The sequence below is a fragment of the Bubalus bubalis genome, chromosome 3 (genome assembly GCF_019923935.1).
Source record: "Bubalus bubalis isolate 160015118507 breed Murrah chromosome 3, NDDB_SH_1, whole genome shotgun sequence".
NCBI lineage: Eukaryota > Metazoa > Chordata > Mammalia > Artiodactyla > Bovidae > Bubalus > Bubalus bubalis.
Genome location: NC_059159.1, coordinates 25,329,945 through 25,346,202, shown reverse-complemented (window position 1 = coordinate 25,346,202; position 16,258 = coordinate 25,329,945). Strand labels below are relative to the sequence as shown.

General features: G+C 40.4%; 1 protein-coding gene across 4 annotated transcripts in view; it reads left to right on the top strand.

Annotated features, from left to right (window-relative positions):
* TTLL6 (tubulin tyrosine ligase like 6) overlaps window positions 1–16,258 on the top strand; it is a 49,778-nt gene that overhangs the window by 26,896 nt on the left and 6,624 nt on the right. For 3 of the 4 annotated variants that reach the window (XM_044939072.1, XM_044939071.1, XM_044939074.1), the window contains 3 exons: window positions 793–1,074; window positions 13,680–14,046; window positions 14,533–14,801. In XM_044939072.1, the coding sequence (XP_044795007.1) occupies window positions 793–1,074; window positions 13,680–14,046; window positions 14,533–14,801 (918 nt within the window). Of the gene's footprint in view, window positions 1–792; window positions 1,075–13,679; window positions 14,047–14,532; window positions 14,802–16,258 lie in introns of those variants that run through there. The other variant, XM_044939073.1, reaches the window with a different exon arrangement.

Below are 16,258 nucleotides of genomic sequence, written 5' to 3'. Positions count from 1 at the left end.
GGGCCTGGAAGTCACAAGGAGCCCCGCGGCCTTCAGAGGATCCCTCCATCCAGTCAGAGAGGACTTGCGCCGTTCTGTCCTTCTCCCTCCAGTAGGAGTAAAAGCAGCTGGGAGGCTGAGGACCAGCCCCATGTGGGAGTGGGCTCTAGGACTACCCTACTCATGGTCCCCAACTCCAGTTTAGGTTGGAATGCCACATTCTTGCAGGCCAGGGGCACAACTGAGAGAGGAGGCTACAGGGAAGAACTTCTGGGGGCAGGGCCTCAGAACACTACATGATGGGCAGAACACAGCTGGTCCTTCCAGCCTGCTCTCTGCTCCAAGTATGGACTAGCCTCCAGGCTGGAGCCAGCTGTCCAGTTGTCCCGTGATCTCAGTCTCTGGAACCCCCTTCTTGGCCTAGCTCTCTCTTCTTGCTCAGTGGAAAGATTCAGTTGACTTTTCAGTCTCTCTCCTCCTTCTTAAAGACTTACCTGAAGTGACAGGATTAGAGGGGTTTTTTTGGAATAATTTTTTTAGGGTCATAGACCCTCTGAGAACCTGATAAAAGCTATGGAATCTCTTGCCATAAGTAACTGCAGTTTTAAGTGGTTCAAAGGCCCCGTGAAGCCATCCATGAGCCCTCTAGGGGTGTCCTTGAACCCTAGGTTAAGAGCGCTGGATTAGAGAGACTGATTCAGATTGCTTTCCTCTCCTCCTGATCTCCTTTGCACCTACCCTTGGGTGCAGATGATCTGGAAGTGGACAGAGCTCGGTTCCCATGGGCTCTATGTTTGGTTTCCTTCTTCCCAGTATCTCCAGCCATTGATATCGGTGTCCGGTACACCTGACTTGCTCTCGAGTGTCAGACACACAGAGAAAAATGAAGCAGATAGCAGCCTTGACCAGGAGGCCCCCAAAGAGGAGGCTGATCCAGCACTCTGTAAGCCTTCATCTTCAAGGCCTTACAGCTCTGTACCTGACCTGAGGAATTCAAGCCTTCTCAGCTGCTCCAGGCCAGAGCTCAGTAAACCCATCTCCAAAATGAAGGAAGCCAAGTCTACCTCTGCAGTGAACACGATCACCAGCACTGTGGTAAGTAGAGCAGTCTGCCTGCCCTGAGGACTGAGCTGGGGTCGGGTGGGGTAGTGGCAGGAGTCTTGCCTTCTGGTCCATTCTCTGCCCCTGACTTACTATGGCCCTTTGAGTAAGCTGCCTTCCCTTCTCAGGCCTCAATTTTGCCACTTGTGAAGTCCAAGTTGTGGAACAACACTCCTGCTAGGAGTCTAGACCTATGGTATAGGGCTTTTAGAAAGGATGCATGCCCTCTTTGGGGCAGGTTACCATCTGTTGTATTAGTTTCTGTAGGGCTGCTGTAACAAATTACCATAAACTTAGTGGCTTGAAACACAAATCTCTTCTCTCACAAATCTATTCTTCAGAACAGAAGCTAAAGATCTGAAAACAAGGTGTTGAAAACAAGGGTCATGCTCCCCTCTCTAGGGAGGATCCTTGCTTGCTTCTTGCTAGATTCTGGTGGTTGCTGTCCAATCTCTGCCTCTGTCATCACATGGACTTCTTCCTTGTGCTTCTCCTCTGTGTTGACTGGTATAAGGATACCAGTCATTGGATTTAGGGCTTACCCTTATCCACAATGAGCTTATTTTTAACTTGAGATCTGCAAAGATCCTATTTCCGAGTAAGGTCACATTCTGAGGTTGTGGGTATACATAAATTTTAGGGAGCTGTTGAACCCAGTATACCACCTCAACAACATTTCCATTTGAAACAATGGAGTTTCAAACTCCATTGATGTATGGACACCTTTTGATAGAAAGAAACCGCTTTCAGATTCCAATTGTAAACAAAGTATTTTTATTAATGTATACAAGCATAAAATCAGATATAAAGCCTTTATACCTATAACACTTGAAGTGAAGTGAAAGTTGCTCAGTCATGTCCTACTCTTTGCCACCCCATGGACTATTCAGTCCATGGAATTCTCTAGGCCAGAATACTGGAGTGGGCAGCCATTTTCTTCTTCAGGGGATCTTCCCAACCCAGGGATCGAACCCACATCTCTCGAATTGCAGGTGGATTCTTTATCATCTGAGCCATCAGAGAAGCCCACCTATAGCTCTTGCTCCATGCTAAGTTGTTGCAGTCGTGTCCAAATCTTTGCGACCCCTTGGATTGTAGCCCACCAGGCTCCTCTATCCATGGGATTTCCCAGGCAAGAGTACTGGAGTGGGTTGCCATTTCCTCCTCCAGGGGATCTTCCTGACCTAGGGAAGACCCAGTATCTCCTGTGTCTCCTGCATTGGCAGGCAGGTTCTTTACCACTGAGCCACCAGGGAAACTTATAACTCTTACACAGCTACAAAACAAAAACAAAGCACTTCCTGGTGGTCCAGTGGTTGAGGATCTGCCTGCCAAAGCAGGGGACATAGGTTCAATCCCTGCTCCAAGAACATCCCACAGGCTTCAGGGCAGCTAAGCCCAGGCAGCACAGCTGTTGAGCTCATGCTCTAGAGCCTGTGAGCTGCAACTGCCAAAGCCCACGCACTCTAGGACCCATGCTTTGCAGCAAGAGAAGCCTACACACCACAAAGAAGAGAAGCACTCATTCCCTGGAACTAGAGAAAGCTTGTGCTCAGCACCAAAGACCCAGTCTGGCCAAAAACTGATTAATTAAAAAGCAAAACAAACAGCACCAATAAAATGGGCACAAAATATTAACTTCACATGACAGTTGATTTTCTATTTTTTGTAGAAACCAAGTTGCCACATAAATGTGGGACTGACAGTCCTAACACAGGTTCTTTTAGGTCAACCAAGAGCTATGTGGTGACTCGACTGGAAAATCTTCAGCATTGTTGGGCCTTCACTTGGTCCAAGTGCAGTACAGAGTAGTGCAGTGTTTTTCAAATTTCTAACCAGAGCCCATAATAGAAATTCATTTTATTTCATAGTCCATCAAATATACATACCTACAACTGGAGAAGAGTTTAAAACAGGGCTTAGCCATGCTGCATATAGTGAGTGACTCAGTCTTTTCTTTTAAAAATACCACTTACAACTCCCTAAATTAATTTCATGACCTAGTGGTAGGCTTACAACCCATAGTTTGATAAACACCTTTAAGAGAGTTTGCTTCAAAGCTTTATCCCCTTGGATTTCACAATGATTTCTTGGATATGACATGAAAAGTACAAGCAGCAAATGCACACACAGAGAAGTGGGACTACATCAGACTTAAATAATCAACAAAATAAAAAGACAACCTGTGGAATGGGAGAAAATCTTTTCAGATTATATATCTGATAGAGATTAATATCCAGAATATATAAAGAACTCTTACAACACACAACAACAACAAAACTAAACAACCTGATTAAAAAATGGGCAAAGGCTGGGACTTCCCTGGTGGTCCACTGGTTAGGACTCTATGCTTTCACTGCAGAGGGCACAGGTTCTGTCCCTGGTCAGGAATTAAGATCCTGCCAGCCATGTGATTCAACCAAAGGAAAGAAAAAAAGTGGGGTGGGGAAGGAAAGGTTTAAATAGACATTTCTCCGAAGTGAAATTAGCCAGCCACAAAAACAAGAAAACAAATACTGCATGCTTCCACCTATATGAGGTATCTCGAGTAGTCAGACTTTTAGAAACAAAAAGTAGAGTGGTGGTTGCCAGTGGCTGCTGGGTGGGGTGAAAAAGGGATGTTTAATGGGTACAGAATTTCAGTTTTGCAAATTAAAAAGATTCTAGAGCTCTGTTGCCCAACAATGTGCATATAGTTAACACTACTGTACTATACACTTAAAAATGGTTATGATGGTAAATTTTATGTTATATGAGGGTTTTTTTTTTTACTATAATAATAAAGAGTAAGGAATATACTTTGGGAATCTGGCTGCCTCTCTTGGGTTCTTGGGGTCTCATTTTATTATATACATGACTTCCATCTAGTCAGTCTAGTCTCCCTAAGCCTTAGTTTCCTCACCTAAAAAATGGAATTTTCATCATAGTACCTACCAATGGATTACTATGAGGATTAAATGAAAGGATCCACAAAAATGCTTCGAGTGGTATTCAACACACAGGAGTCAGTAAGCATTATCTATTATTTTAATGTTACTGCTACTTCTTAAGACCCACCCCCTTGCGTGTGTGTGTGTGTGTGTGTGTGTGTGTGTGTTTTGCATAAACCCAAGAATTAAAGCAGTACTTTAACCTAAGACTTAAAGCAGTACTACTTAACTCTGATGAAATTACAAAGTAAGGCAGCTAGCAAAAATTCATTTTTTTTTCTTTTTTTGGATTTCATGTTGATTTGAGCAAAATCATTGGCTCAGGATGTTGTACTATACTTGGTTCATTGAAAGCCTTTGCCTGTTTTGTTTATTTACTTGTCACTTTATCCCTACGCTCATCTCCATTCACCTAGCCACCATCTTTTGTTTATATGTTTCCTTGTAAAGAAGAGATTTTTTAAAATGCAAGCATTTAAAATTTGTTTAAATGTGACTGGGTTATTTATCTCATTCTATGTCCTATTTTTATTCTTATTGAGCTCTACTTTTTCTTTTCTAAGATTAATTTCACATGCATTAAAATGCTAAGTTTTAGCTGAACAGTTCTGACAAATAAATACACCCATGTGATCCATATCCCTGTCATGATATAGAACTTTCTGACACTTCCCAAAAGTTCCCTCTGGCCTTTCCCAGGCAATTAACCTTTGCTCCCTGCATCCTTCCCCAAGGCAGCCTCTATCCTGACTCTTTTTTTCATCTTAGTTTTGCCTATTTTAGAATTCTGTGCAAATGGAATAATATAGTATATATTATTTTGAGTGTGACTCCTTTAATTCAGTATTATATCTGTGAGATTGATTCATGTTGTTGGAGACATCAGTACTTTGTTCTTCTTTATTGCTAAACTGTGTTCCATTGTACAAAAACACTGCAGTGTGTTCATCACTCTCCTGTTGATGGACATGTGGGTTGTCCCTAGTTTTTATTCTTTTATTGCTATTGTGATTAAAGGTCTTATGAACGTTCCTGTATAAGTCTTTTTGCGGATGTAGTTTTCTTTTCTCTTGGATAGCTACTTACGAGAAGGATTGTTAGGTCAAAGGGTAGATCTATGTATAACTTTATATAAGAACACCAAAGCCTTTAGTTAAGGTGATTATAATAGCTTTTGTACATTTCAGCCAACAATGGATGAAGGTACTGATTGCTCCATGTTTGTTACCATTTGGTGCTGTGTTTTAAACTTTAGCCACTCTAATGGCTACGTTGTGATTTCTTATTTCAGTTTTAATTTGATGATTAACCATGTCAAGCACTTCATCAAGTATGTTTCTTTCATGAATGTTTCTTTATGAGGAGTTTGTTCAAGTTTTTGCCTTTCTCCTCTTTAAGAAATGGGATTTAAAAAAAAAATATTTGTTTATTTGTTGCATTCGGTCTTAGCTGTGGCACAAGGGATCCTCATTGCAGCATGTGGGATCTTAGTTCCCTGACGAGGGATCAAACCCATGTGGTGGATTCTTAACCACTGGACCACCAGGGAAGTCCCAGATTTAAAAAAAAAAAAATTAACACCAAAAACATCTTGTATTGGGGGTGTAGCCAGTTAACAATGTTGTAATGGTTTCAGGTGAACAAGTGAAGGGACTCAGCCATCCATATACATGGTAGCCATTCTCCCCCCAAGCCCCCTCCCATCCAGGCTGGCACATAATGTTGAGCACAGTTCCATGTGCTAAACAACAGGTTTTTGTTGGCTATCCACTTTAAATATAGAAGTTTGTACATGACCTTCCCAAAGTCCTTAACTATCCCTTCCCCCTGGCAACCATGAGTTCGTTTTCTAAGTCTGTGAGTCTCTTTCTGTTTTGTAAGTAAGTTCATTTGTATCATTTCTTTTTTGATTCCACATATAAGGGATGTCATATGATAATTTCACCTCTTCTTCTTGTCTGACTTACTTCACTCAGTATGACACTCTCTAGGTCCATCCATGTTGCTGCAAATGGCCTTATTTCATTCTTTTTAATGGCTGGATAATATTCCATTGTATAAATATATATACACCACATCTTCTTTATCCATTCCTCTGTTGGTGGACATTTCGGCTGTTTCCATGTCTTGGCCGTTGTAAACACTGCAGTGCTCCAGTGAATGCTGGGGTGCCTGTATCTTTTCGGGCCATGTTTTTCTCTGGGCATATATACAAAGGAATGGGATTTTTTTATGTTTTGCTGTTGTGTTGTAGGAACTCTTTATATATTCTGGAAACCTACCTATTCTTTTTCTTAATAGTGTTTTTTGATTAGTGAAAAAGCAATTTCGATGAAACTTATGAATTTTTCTTTTATGGTTATTGCTTTCTGTGTCCTGTTTAAGAAGTTTTCATGCACTCCCGTGTCAGAGATATTTCCCTAGTTTTTTTCTGAAAGCTTTATGGCTTTAGCTTTGTGTATAGGTCCATGATCCAACTCAAATTAACTTTTGAGTGTGCTAGGTGATGGGCAGTAGGGTTTTATCCCCTTAGGCACACCTAGTTACAAGACTATTTACTGAAGGACTTTCCTTTCTCACTGAATTGCTTAGGTGCCTTATAAGTTCTATTAAGGTTTTATTTTGTTGTTGTTGTTGTTGATGCCATAGGATTTTTATCAAACAATTATGTCATCTTCAAATAAAGACAGTTTTACTTCTTTATTTTCAATCTTCATGCCTTTTATTTCTTTTTCTTGCCTTATTGCCTGTCTGGGATTTCTAGCACAATGTTGAATAGGAGAGGAGAGAGTAGACATCCCTGCCTTGTTTCCAATCTTAAAGGGGAAACATTCAGTCTTTTATCATTAAGTATGGCATTATTTGTAGTTTTTGACAATGTTCTTTACTAGCTTGAAGAAGTTCACTTCTATTCCTAGCTTGCTGAGAGTTGTTTTAAATCATGAATGGATATTGAATTTTGTCAAGTGCTTTTTTGGTACCAATTGATAGAAGTTTTTCTACTTACATTGTGAATATGGTATATAACGTTGATTAATTTTTTATCTTGAGCCAATCTTTTATTCCTGGAATATAAGACCCTCTTGCCATGTTGTATTGTTCTTTTTACAGATTGCTGCATTCAATTTGCTAATGTTTTGTTGAGGATTTTTGTCTGTGTTCATCAGAGATGTTGGTCTATAGTTTGTTTCTTTTTGTCTGTTAGCTCCATAAAATAAATTGGGAAGTGTTTTCTCCTCTTCTGTTTTCTGGAAGAGATTGTGTAGAATTGTCATTATTTCTTATTTAAGTATTCAGTTAGAGTTCTCCAGTGAAATGATCTCAAGCAGGTGATTTCTTTTTTGTAATATTTTAAACTATAATTAAATTTCTTTAATAGTTATGTATTCCATTTTGAGTGAGTTTTGGTGGTTTGTGGTTTTTAAGATATTGGTCCATTTTATCTAAGTTATTGGATTTATATGTGAAGAGTTGTTTATAGTAGTTTCCTATTATCCTTTTAATGTCTGCAGAGTTTGTAGTGATACATTCTTTCATTCCTGATAGTGGTAATTTGTTTATTCTTTCACTTTTTTTCCCCTTGGTAAGTGTCACTAAGAGTTTATCAATGTATTCTTTTCAAAGAGCTGAGTTTTGTTTCCATGGATTTTTTAATTTTCTATTATTTTCCAATTATTTTCTATTATTATTTCCCATTTCCTATTATTTTCTGATTTTTTAATTTCATTGATTTTTGTCACTAATACTTAGGTTCTGTTTGCTTTGGATTATTTTTGCTTTTTTAATTTCTTAAGGGGGACATTTAGAATGTTGAATAAGACCTTCTTTCCTAATATACACATTTCATGCTATAAATTTCTTTCTAAGAACAACTTTAACTAGATACCATGAATTTTAATCTATTTTCATTTTCATTTAGTCCAAAATGTTTTCTAATTTCACTTGAGATTGTCTTTATGACCCTTGGGTTATTTAGAAATGTGGATTTTTTTTTAATTTTTAAAATTTTATTTATTTTTGTGTTTTTTATTGAACTATATTTGCTGTATAATATTATATAAATTATAGATATACAATATAATGATTCATAATTTTTAAAGATTACACTCCATTTATTGTTATTATAAAACATTGTCTCAATTCCCCATTTGTACAATATATCCTTGTAGTTTATTTTGTACCTAATAGTTTGTACCTCTGACTCCCCTATCCCTATATTACCCCTCCCCACTTCCCTCTCCCCACTAGTAACCACTGGTTTATTCTCTATATGTGAGTCTGCTTCTTTATTCTTATATTTGCTAGTTTGTTGTATTTTTTAGATTCTACATGTAAGTGATATCATACAGTATTTGTCTTTCTCTGTCTGACTTATTTCATTTAGCATAATGTCCTCCAAGTCCATCCATGTTGCTGCAAATGGCAAAATTTGGTCCTTTTTATGGCTAAGTAACATTCTTTTGTGTGTGTGTGTCTCTGTGTGTGTGTGTGTGTGTGTGGGTGTGGTTATACCACATCTTTATCTATTTTTCTGTTGCTGGACACTTAAGTTGCTTTCATATCTTGGCAATTTAGAAATGTGTTAACTTTCAGTTGTTTTGGGGGTTTTCCTGTTATTGATTTCTAATTTAATTCCATATCATCAGAGAACACACTTTATGTGATTTCAGTTCTTTAAAATTTGTTAAAGTTTATGTTATGATCCAGAACATGGTTTCTTTTGGAGAATGTTTCATGTGCACTTCAAAAAAGTATCTGTTTTGCTGCTATTGGGCAGGGAGTCAATTAGATTTATTTGGTTGCTGATGTTGTTCATTTCTTCTATATTCTTACTAAATTTCTGTATACTAGTTCTGTTAATCACTGAATTCTATTCATTACTGAAATCCACCTCAGGACTTTCATCATGGATATGGGGGCAAAGAGAGTAGAGAAAAGAAAAGAAGAGACACAACTAAAAGGTTCTGTTAGAGCTTTCTCTGTCTAAGGAATTACTTAGCTGGCTAAGGAATGTTACTTAGCCATAAATAGGACAAAATTTTGCCATTTGCAGCAACATGGATGGACTTGGACATTATGCTAAGTCAGAGAAAGACAAATACTGTATGATATCACTTATATGTAGAATCTAAAAAAATACAACAAAATACTGAATATTCCCCAGTACCCACTTTTGAATTTTGAGTTGCTTTGAGTTCAAGTCAGGGCATACTGAAGGAAAAAACAGTAAACTTCTCTGGTGGCTCAGATGGTAAAGAATCCACATGCAATGTGGGAGACCTGGGTTTGATCTCTGGGTTGGGAAAATCCCATGAAAGAGGGCATGGGCATGGCCACCCACTGCAGTATTCTTGCCTGGAGAATCCCCATGAACAGAGGAGCCTGGTAGGCTACAGTCCATGAGGTCTCAAAGAGTCGAACACGACAGAGCGACTAAGCACAGCACTGCTGACTTGCTGGTGCTTTGAATTCTCATCTTCCTCAAATCTTCCTCAATCTGCTTGCTACTATTTACTTTTCAGAATTGTCAGATAACTATTCTATGCATGCATTCTGTGCAGGTTTTATAGGAATAGCCTATGGGAGAGATAGATGCAATATGCTTAATTCATCTTAGCTAGAATCAGAACCAAACTACTGTCCCTTCTGGTTGTTTTAAATTTTCTTATCTCTTCGATGTCTGCATGATGCATCAAGATATCTCCTTTTTCATGGATGATAAAAGCATTTATATTTCCTCTTTATTTATTTTGATCTTAGTATGAGATTATCCATTTTATTAAAGAACCAATTTTAGGCTTTGTTAATTTTCTCTACAGTTTGTTTTCTATTTATTTTCTATTGCTATTGCTTTTCCAGAGAAGGCAATGGCACCCCACTCCAGTACTCTTGCCTGGAAAATCCCATGGGCGGAGGAGCCTGGTGGGCTTCAGTCCATGGGGTTGCTAAGAGTCGGACATAACTGAGCGACTTCACTTTCACTTTTCACTTGCGTGCACTGGAGAAGGAAATGGCAACCCACTCCAGTGTTCTTGCCTGGAGAATCCCAGGGAAGGGGAAGCCTGGTGGACTGCTGTCTATGGGGTCGCACAGAGTCGGACACGACTGACGTGACTTAGCAGATTGCTTTTCTAGTGTTGTTGTTTGTTGTTTCATTGCTAAGTCGTGTCTGACTCTTTTGTGACTCCATAGACTGTAACTCACCAGGCACCTCTGTCCATGGGGTTTCCCAGGCAAAAAATTGGAGTGGGTTGCCATTTCCTTCTCCTGGGGATCTTCTGACCCAGGGATTAAACCTGCATCTCCTACCTGACAGGAGGATTCTTTACCACTGAGCCACCTGGGAAGACCAGTGTTTTCTTTATTATTTCCTTTTTTTCCCAATGCTATCTTTATTATTTCCCTTTTTTCTCTTAGCTTTTAGTTTAATTCTATCACCATTTTCTAGTTTCTTAAAGTGGAAAGTTAGATTATTTACTGTAAGCCTTTCTTCCTATCTAATATAAGTGTTTAGCACTATAAATTTCCCTATAAATACCAGATTATCTTCATAACATAAATTTTGATATGTTGCATTTTTATCATTGTTTGAAATATTTTTCTGATTTCCTTGTGATTTCATTTTTGTTCCATGGGTGATCTAGAAGTATATTGTTTAATTTTCTAATATTTAAGAGTTTTCTAGTACTCTTGCCTGGAAAATCCCATGGGCGGAGGAGCCTGGTGGGCTTCAGTCCATGGGGTTGCTAAGAGTCGGACATAACTGGGCGACTTCACTTTCACTTTTCACTTTCATGCATTGGAGAAGGAAATGGCAACCCACTCCAGTGTTCTTGCCTGGAGAATCCCAGGGAAGGGGAAGCCTGGTGGACTGCTGTCTATGGGGTCGCACAGAGTCGGACACAACTGAAGCGACTTAGCAGCAGCAGCAGATATCTTATTGCTATTCAGTCAGTTCAGTCACTTAGTTATGTCCAACTCTTTGTAACCCCATGGACTGCAGCATGCCAGGCTTCCCTGTCCATCACCTACTCCCTGAGTTTGCTCAAACTCATGTCCATTGAGTCGGTGATGCCATCCTTACCATCTTATCCTCTGTTGTCCCCTTCTCCCACTCCTGCCTTCAGTCTTTCCCAGCATCAGCGTCTTTGCATCAGTTCTTTGCATCAGGTGGCCAAAGTATTGGAGTTTCAGCTTCAGCATCAGTCCTTCCAATGAATATTCATTGACTGGTTTGACCTCCTTGTAGTCCAAGGAACTCTCAAGAGTCTTGTCCAACACCACAGTTCAAAAGCATCAATTCTTCAGTGCTCAGCTTTCTTTATAGTCCAACTCTCACATCCATGCATGACTACTGGAAAAATCATAGCTTTAACTAGATGGACCTTTGTTGACAAAGTAATGTCTCTGCTTTTTAATACACTGTCTAGGTTGGTCATAGCTTTTCTTCCAAGGGGCAGGCATCTTTTAATTTCATGGCTGCAGTCACCATCCGCAGTGATTTTGGAGCCTAAGAAAATAAAGTCTGTTACTTTCCATTGTTTCCCCATCTATTTGCCATGAAGTGATGGGACCGGATGCCATGATCTTAGTTTTTTGAACGCGGAGTTTTTTTAATTTATTTTTTATTTAAGGATAATTGCTTTATGAATGTTGTTTTAAGCCAACTTTTTCATTCTTCTCTTTCACTTTCATCCGGAGGCTCTTTAGTTCTTCTCTTTCTGCCATAAAGGTGGTATAATCTGCATATCTGAGGTTATTGATATTTCTCCTGGAAATCTTGATTCCAGATTGTGCTTCATCCAGTCCGTCATTTCTCATGATGTACTCTGCATGTAAGTTAAATAAGCACAGTGACAATATACAGCCTTCATGTACTCCTTTCCCAATTTGGAACCAGTCCATTGTTCCATGTCCGATTCTAACTGTTGCTTCTTGACTTGCATACAGATTTCTGAGGAGGCAGGTCAGGTCGTCTGGTATTCTTGTCTCTCCACACAGTCAAAGGCTTTGGCATAGTCAATAAAGCAGAAGTAGATGTTTTTCTGGAATTCTCTTGCTTTTTCTATGATCCAACAGATGTTGGCAATTTGATTTCTGGTTCTTCTACCTTTTCTAAATCCAGCTTGAACATCTGGAAGTTCACGGTTCACATACTATTAAAGCCTGGCTTGGAGAATTTTGAACATAACTTTGCTAGCATGTGAGATGTGTGCAAATAACATTCTTTGGCACTGCCTTTCTTTGGGATTGGAATGAAAACCAACCTTTTCCAGTCCTGTGGCTTATTGCTATTAATTTCTGATTTGATTCCTTTGTGGTTTGTACAATGCTTTGATAAAATTTCAGTGTCTTAAAATTTATCGTCTTATTTTACAGCCCAGCAATACCTTGAATATTCCATGGGCACTTGAAAAGAATGTGTATTCTGCAGTTGCTGAGTATAGTGTTATATATATCAATTCAATCACCCTGGTTGATAGGGTCACTCAGATTTTCCATATCCAGACTAATTTGATTTCTGCTTTTTATATCAATTGCTTAGAGATGGATTTTAAAATCTCAACCCCAATTATGGACTTATTTCTAAATATTTATTTATACCTCATATAAAGAGAATCATACAATAATTGTACTTTGTGTCTGGTTTATTTCACTTTGGAGCTTCTTTGGTGGCTCAGACAGTAAAGAATCTGCCTGCAGTGCAGAATATCCAGGTTTGAAGCCGGGGTCAGGAAGATCCCCTGGAGAAGGGAATGGCAACCCACTCAAGTACTCTTGCCTGGAGAATCCCATGGAAAGAGGAACCTGGTGGACTATTGTCCATGGGGTCGCAAAGAGTCAGATATGACTGAGTGACTAACACTTTAACTTAATTTCACTTAGCATAATCTGTTCAGAGTTCATTTATGTTGTAGCATATATCAGAATGTACTTCCTTTTGAGGATGGTAATAATATTCCACTGTGCCTATACCACATTTTGTTTATCCATTCATTTGTTGGTGGACATTTGGGCTGTATCCACCTTTTGCCTATTGTGAATAATGTTGCTGGGAACATTGGTGTACATACTTTTTTAAAAGGAGCGATCTTATAACTTATTTAGCATCTATAGCTAAGAGCTGAATTGCTGGGTCAACAAGGTATTTGTAATCTTATTTATTTATTTTTGACTGCACTGTGTCTTTGTTGCTGCATGCAGGTTTTCTGTAGTGGTGAGCAAGGGCTGCTCTTCATTGCAGTGTATGGGTTGTAATCTTATCTTACTTATCTTTCTAGATGGTTCACCAGAGTGTCTGGACCAACCTACATTCTCATCAGCAGTGCATGAGCGTCCCTGTAGCTCCCTTGCATTCCACCAACACTGATATCCAGCTTTCTATTTTTTGCCAGTTTAATAGTTGTGAAATAATACCTACTTCTCTGATTACTAGTCTCCAGTGTTTAAAGTCTCTCACATTTAAAGACCTCCAGAGGAAGCTCTGTGGACATTCCCCACCATCTTCCACCTTAGCGTTTAACCAATTCATGGTTAGAAACTGTTCTAACCAAAATCTTCCTTATTGCTCATGAATGCAGCTCTTCATCTGTTTGTTTTAATTAAAAAGGGCATAGGAAGGAGCCCTTTGCTTTTCATAATCTCATTTTGGGCCATTTTCTCTTCCAGCCTCTAACTTCAGTAGAAGCCTTCCCAGAATCCACCACCCAGGTCTCAGACACCCCTGAATGTCTGCTGAATGTGACTATGACAGCCAGCTCTGAGTGCAGCAGCCCAAAGATGGACAGGGTGGCCTCTGAATGCAAGCCACAGCAGGTGCCTTGGTACCTCATCCCAGAAAAAGTATCAAACGGTTTTCTGCCTACAAAATCCCAGAGCTTCTCGTGGAGTCCGAACCCAAGCTGGACTTTGCTAAAGAATGGCCTGAAGAAGCAGCATCCCATGTCAGAGCTGTTCACCAAGGTTCAACTGAGAGAGAAGCTGTCTTTGTTCCCAGCTCACTACAACCCAAAGCTGGTGCTGAGTGACCAGTCACGTGAGTGTCAGTGTGTTTGAAGATGTGCCAAGAGCATAGGGGATGAAGAAACCAACAGGACCAGCCTAATCTTGGGGAGTGCCCCATCTGAGGGGGGCCAAAACCCCTGCCTTCAGGGAGATCCCAGTCTGATAGTGGAGACATAGTCTTTGTACTTAGGGAGTCTCTAGCCTTAATGGGAAAGCAAAAAAAAAAAAAAAAGTGATAAAAATAGAATGCTATGTCTAAGTACCCTTTTCAATCTTTTTTGGTTCTTATTCAAATGAAGCCCATTCAGCTGAGCCTGTACAAGTTTGGGGTGTTAAGTCTGGAAAAAAAAAAAAGGGGGAAGAGAAACTATTTGGAAGAAAGGCGCAGTGGCTGATTCTAATTAAGGAGCTTCAGCCAGTTTTAAGCAGGAGACCCTAGTGGGAGGTGGCCTTTGCCAGGAATTTGTGCTGAGTCCAGCAGCACAGATTGATGATGCCAATGACTTTGCCTTTCCAGAAAACCCCTCCCTGCTCCGGGAGTCCTACTTTCGCAGCCGAAGCTCTGGTGAGAAAAGGCAGCTGGATGTGCCCTCCTTCTTCTTCTTACAGAATTCTCACAGCCATGATGTTTCCCTGAAAGACCTGCTGGTAGTTGCCACTCCAGCCCGACTGGACCCAAGGCCTGGCAGAAGCCATACAGGTGCTTTGAAAGACCTGTGTATGCAGGATCAGGAAGCATACAGTCACTACCTGATCTCTGGCCAAAGAGGATGTGAGAGGAACTAGGTAGGCCCACTTATATTCCCTTCATGTGTCTACAGCATTGGCAGGCACTCTTACATATATTTCTGGAATGTTGGGTAGGTAGGTGGGCAGATAGATTCATAAAGACACGCAGGTAAGTAGACAGTTAAGACTCACCTCAGGGCTTCCCTGCTGGCTCAGTGGTAAAGAATCCGCCTATCAATGCAGGAGACATGGGTTCAGTCCCTGGTCCGGGAAGACCCATGTGCTGCGGGGCAATGAAGCCTGTCCACCACAGCTGCTGAGCCTGTGCTCTGGAGCTTGGGAGCCACAGCTACTGAAGCCCCGCCTACAGCCTGTATTCTGCAAGAAGAGAACCCACCATGATGAGAAGCCTGCACACCGAAATGAAGAGTAGCCGCTGCCTCTCACAACTAAAGAAAGCCTGCACACAGCAACGGAAACCTAGCACAGTCCAAAATAAATAATATGTTTTAAAAAAAGACTCACCACAGTCAAAATGTGACCCCCTTGCAATGTATCGATGTGTTTCTACTATGACTGATCTGGCCCCGCTGTTTTAAGTACACTTTGCCTTGTTTTCCACTTCTGGCTGAAATTGAGACAGTCCCTAATGCCGGCCCTGGAAGTAGAACCATGTTAACCATGAAAAGGTTGATCTCCATATCTTTTGTCCTCTGCCAGCCTAGCCTACTTAGGTCCAGGGCACTTGACCTGAGACCTGACCCTGTAAGGCGTGTACTAAGGGGACAGAACAACAGGACACTGGCGCCTGAGATCTGGAAACAAAGATCCTTAAGCTTTTACTTATTTACTTATTTATGGCTATACTGAGTTTTCATTCCTGTGCACAGGCTTTCTCTAGTTGCACTGAGCTGGGGCTACTTTTCTTCACAGTGTGAAGGCTTCTCATTGTGGTGGCTTCTCTTGTGGAGCACCAGCTCTAGGCCCAGGGACTCCAGTAGTTGCCGCACATGGACTCTAGAGCACAGGCTAAGTAGTTGTGGTACGGCGCACGTACACTTGGAATCTTGTCCTGGACCAGGGATTGAACCTGTGTCCCCTCTATTGGCAGGCAGATGCTTAACTACTGGACAACCAGGAAAGTTCAAAGACCCTTAAGCTTTAATTCCACTGTGTAAAAGCACCAAAGAGATGGCAAGGGAGCCCTCTGTCAGAGCATTAGTGCTTCTGAAGGAAGGTGATATGTAAAAATTTAGAGCTCTACAAGATAGCATTGCCTATGGTGGAGGGTTAGAACTGGACATGAAACAACAGACTGGTTCCAAAAGGGAAAGGAGTACGTCAAGGCTGTATATTGTCACGACTGCTTATTTAACTTATATACAGAGTACATCTTGAGAAACGCTGGGCTGGATGAAGCACAAGCTGGAACCAAATTTGCCAGGAGAAATATTAATAACTTCAGATATGCAGATGACACCACTCTTATGGCAGAAAGAGAAGAACAACTAAAG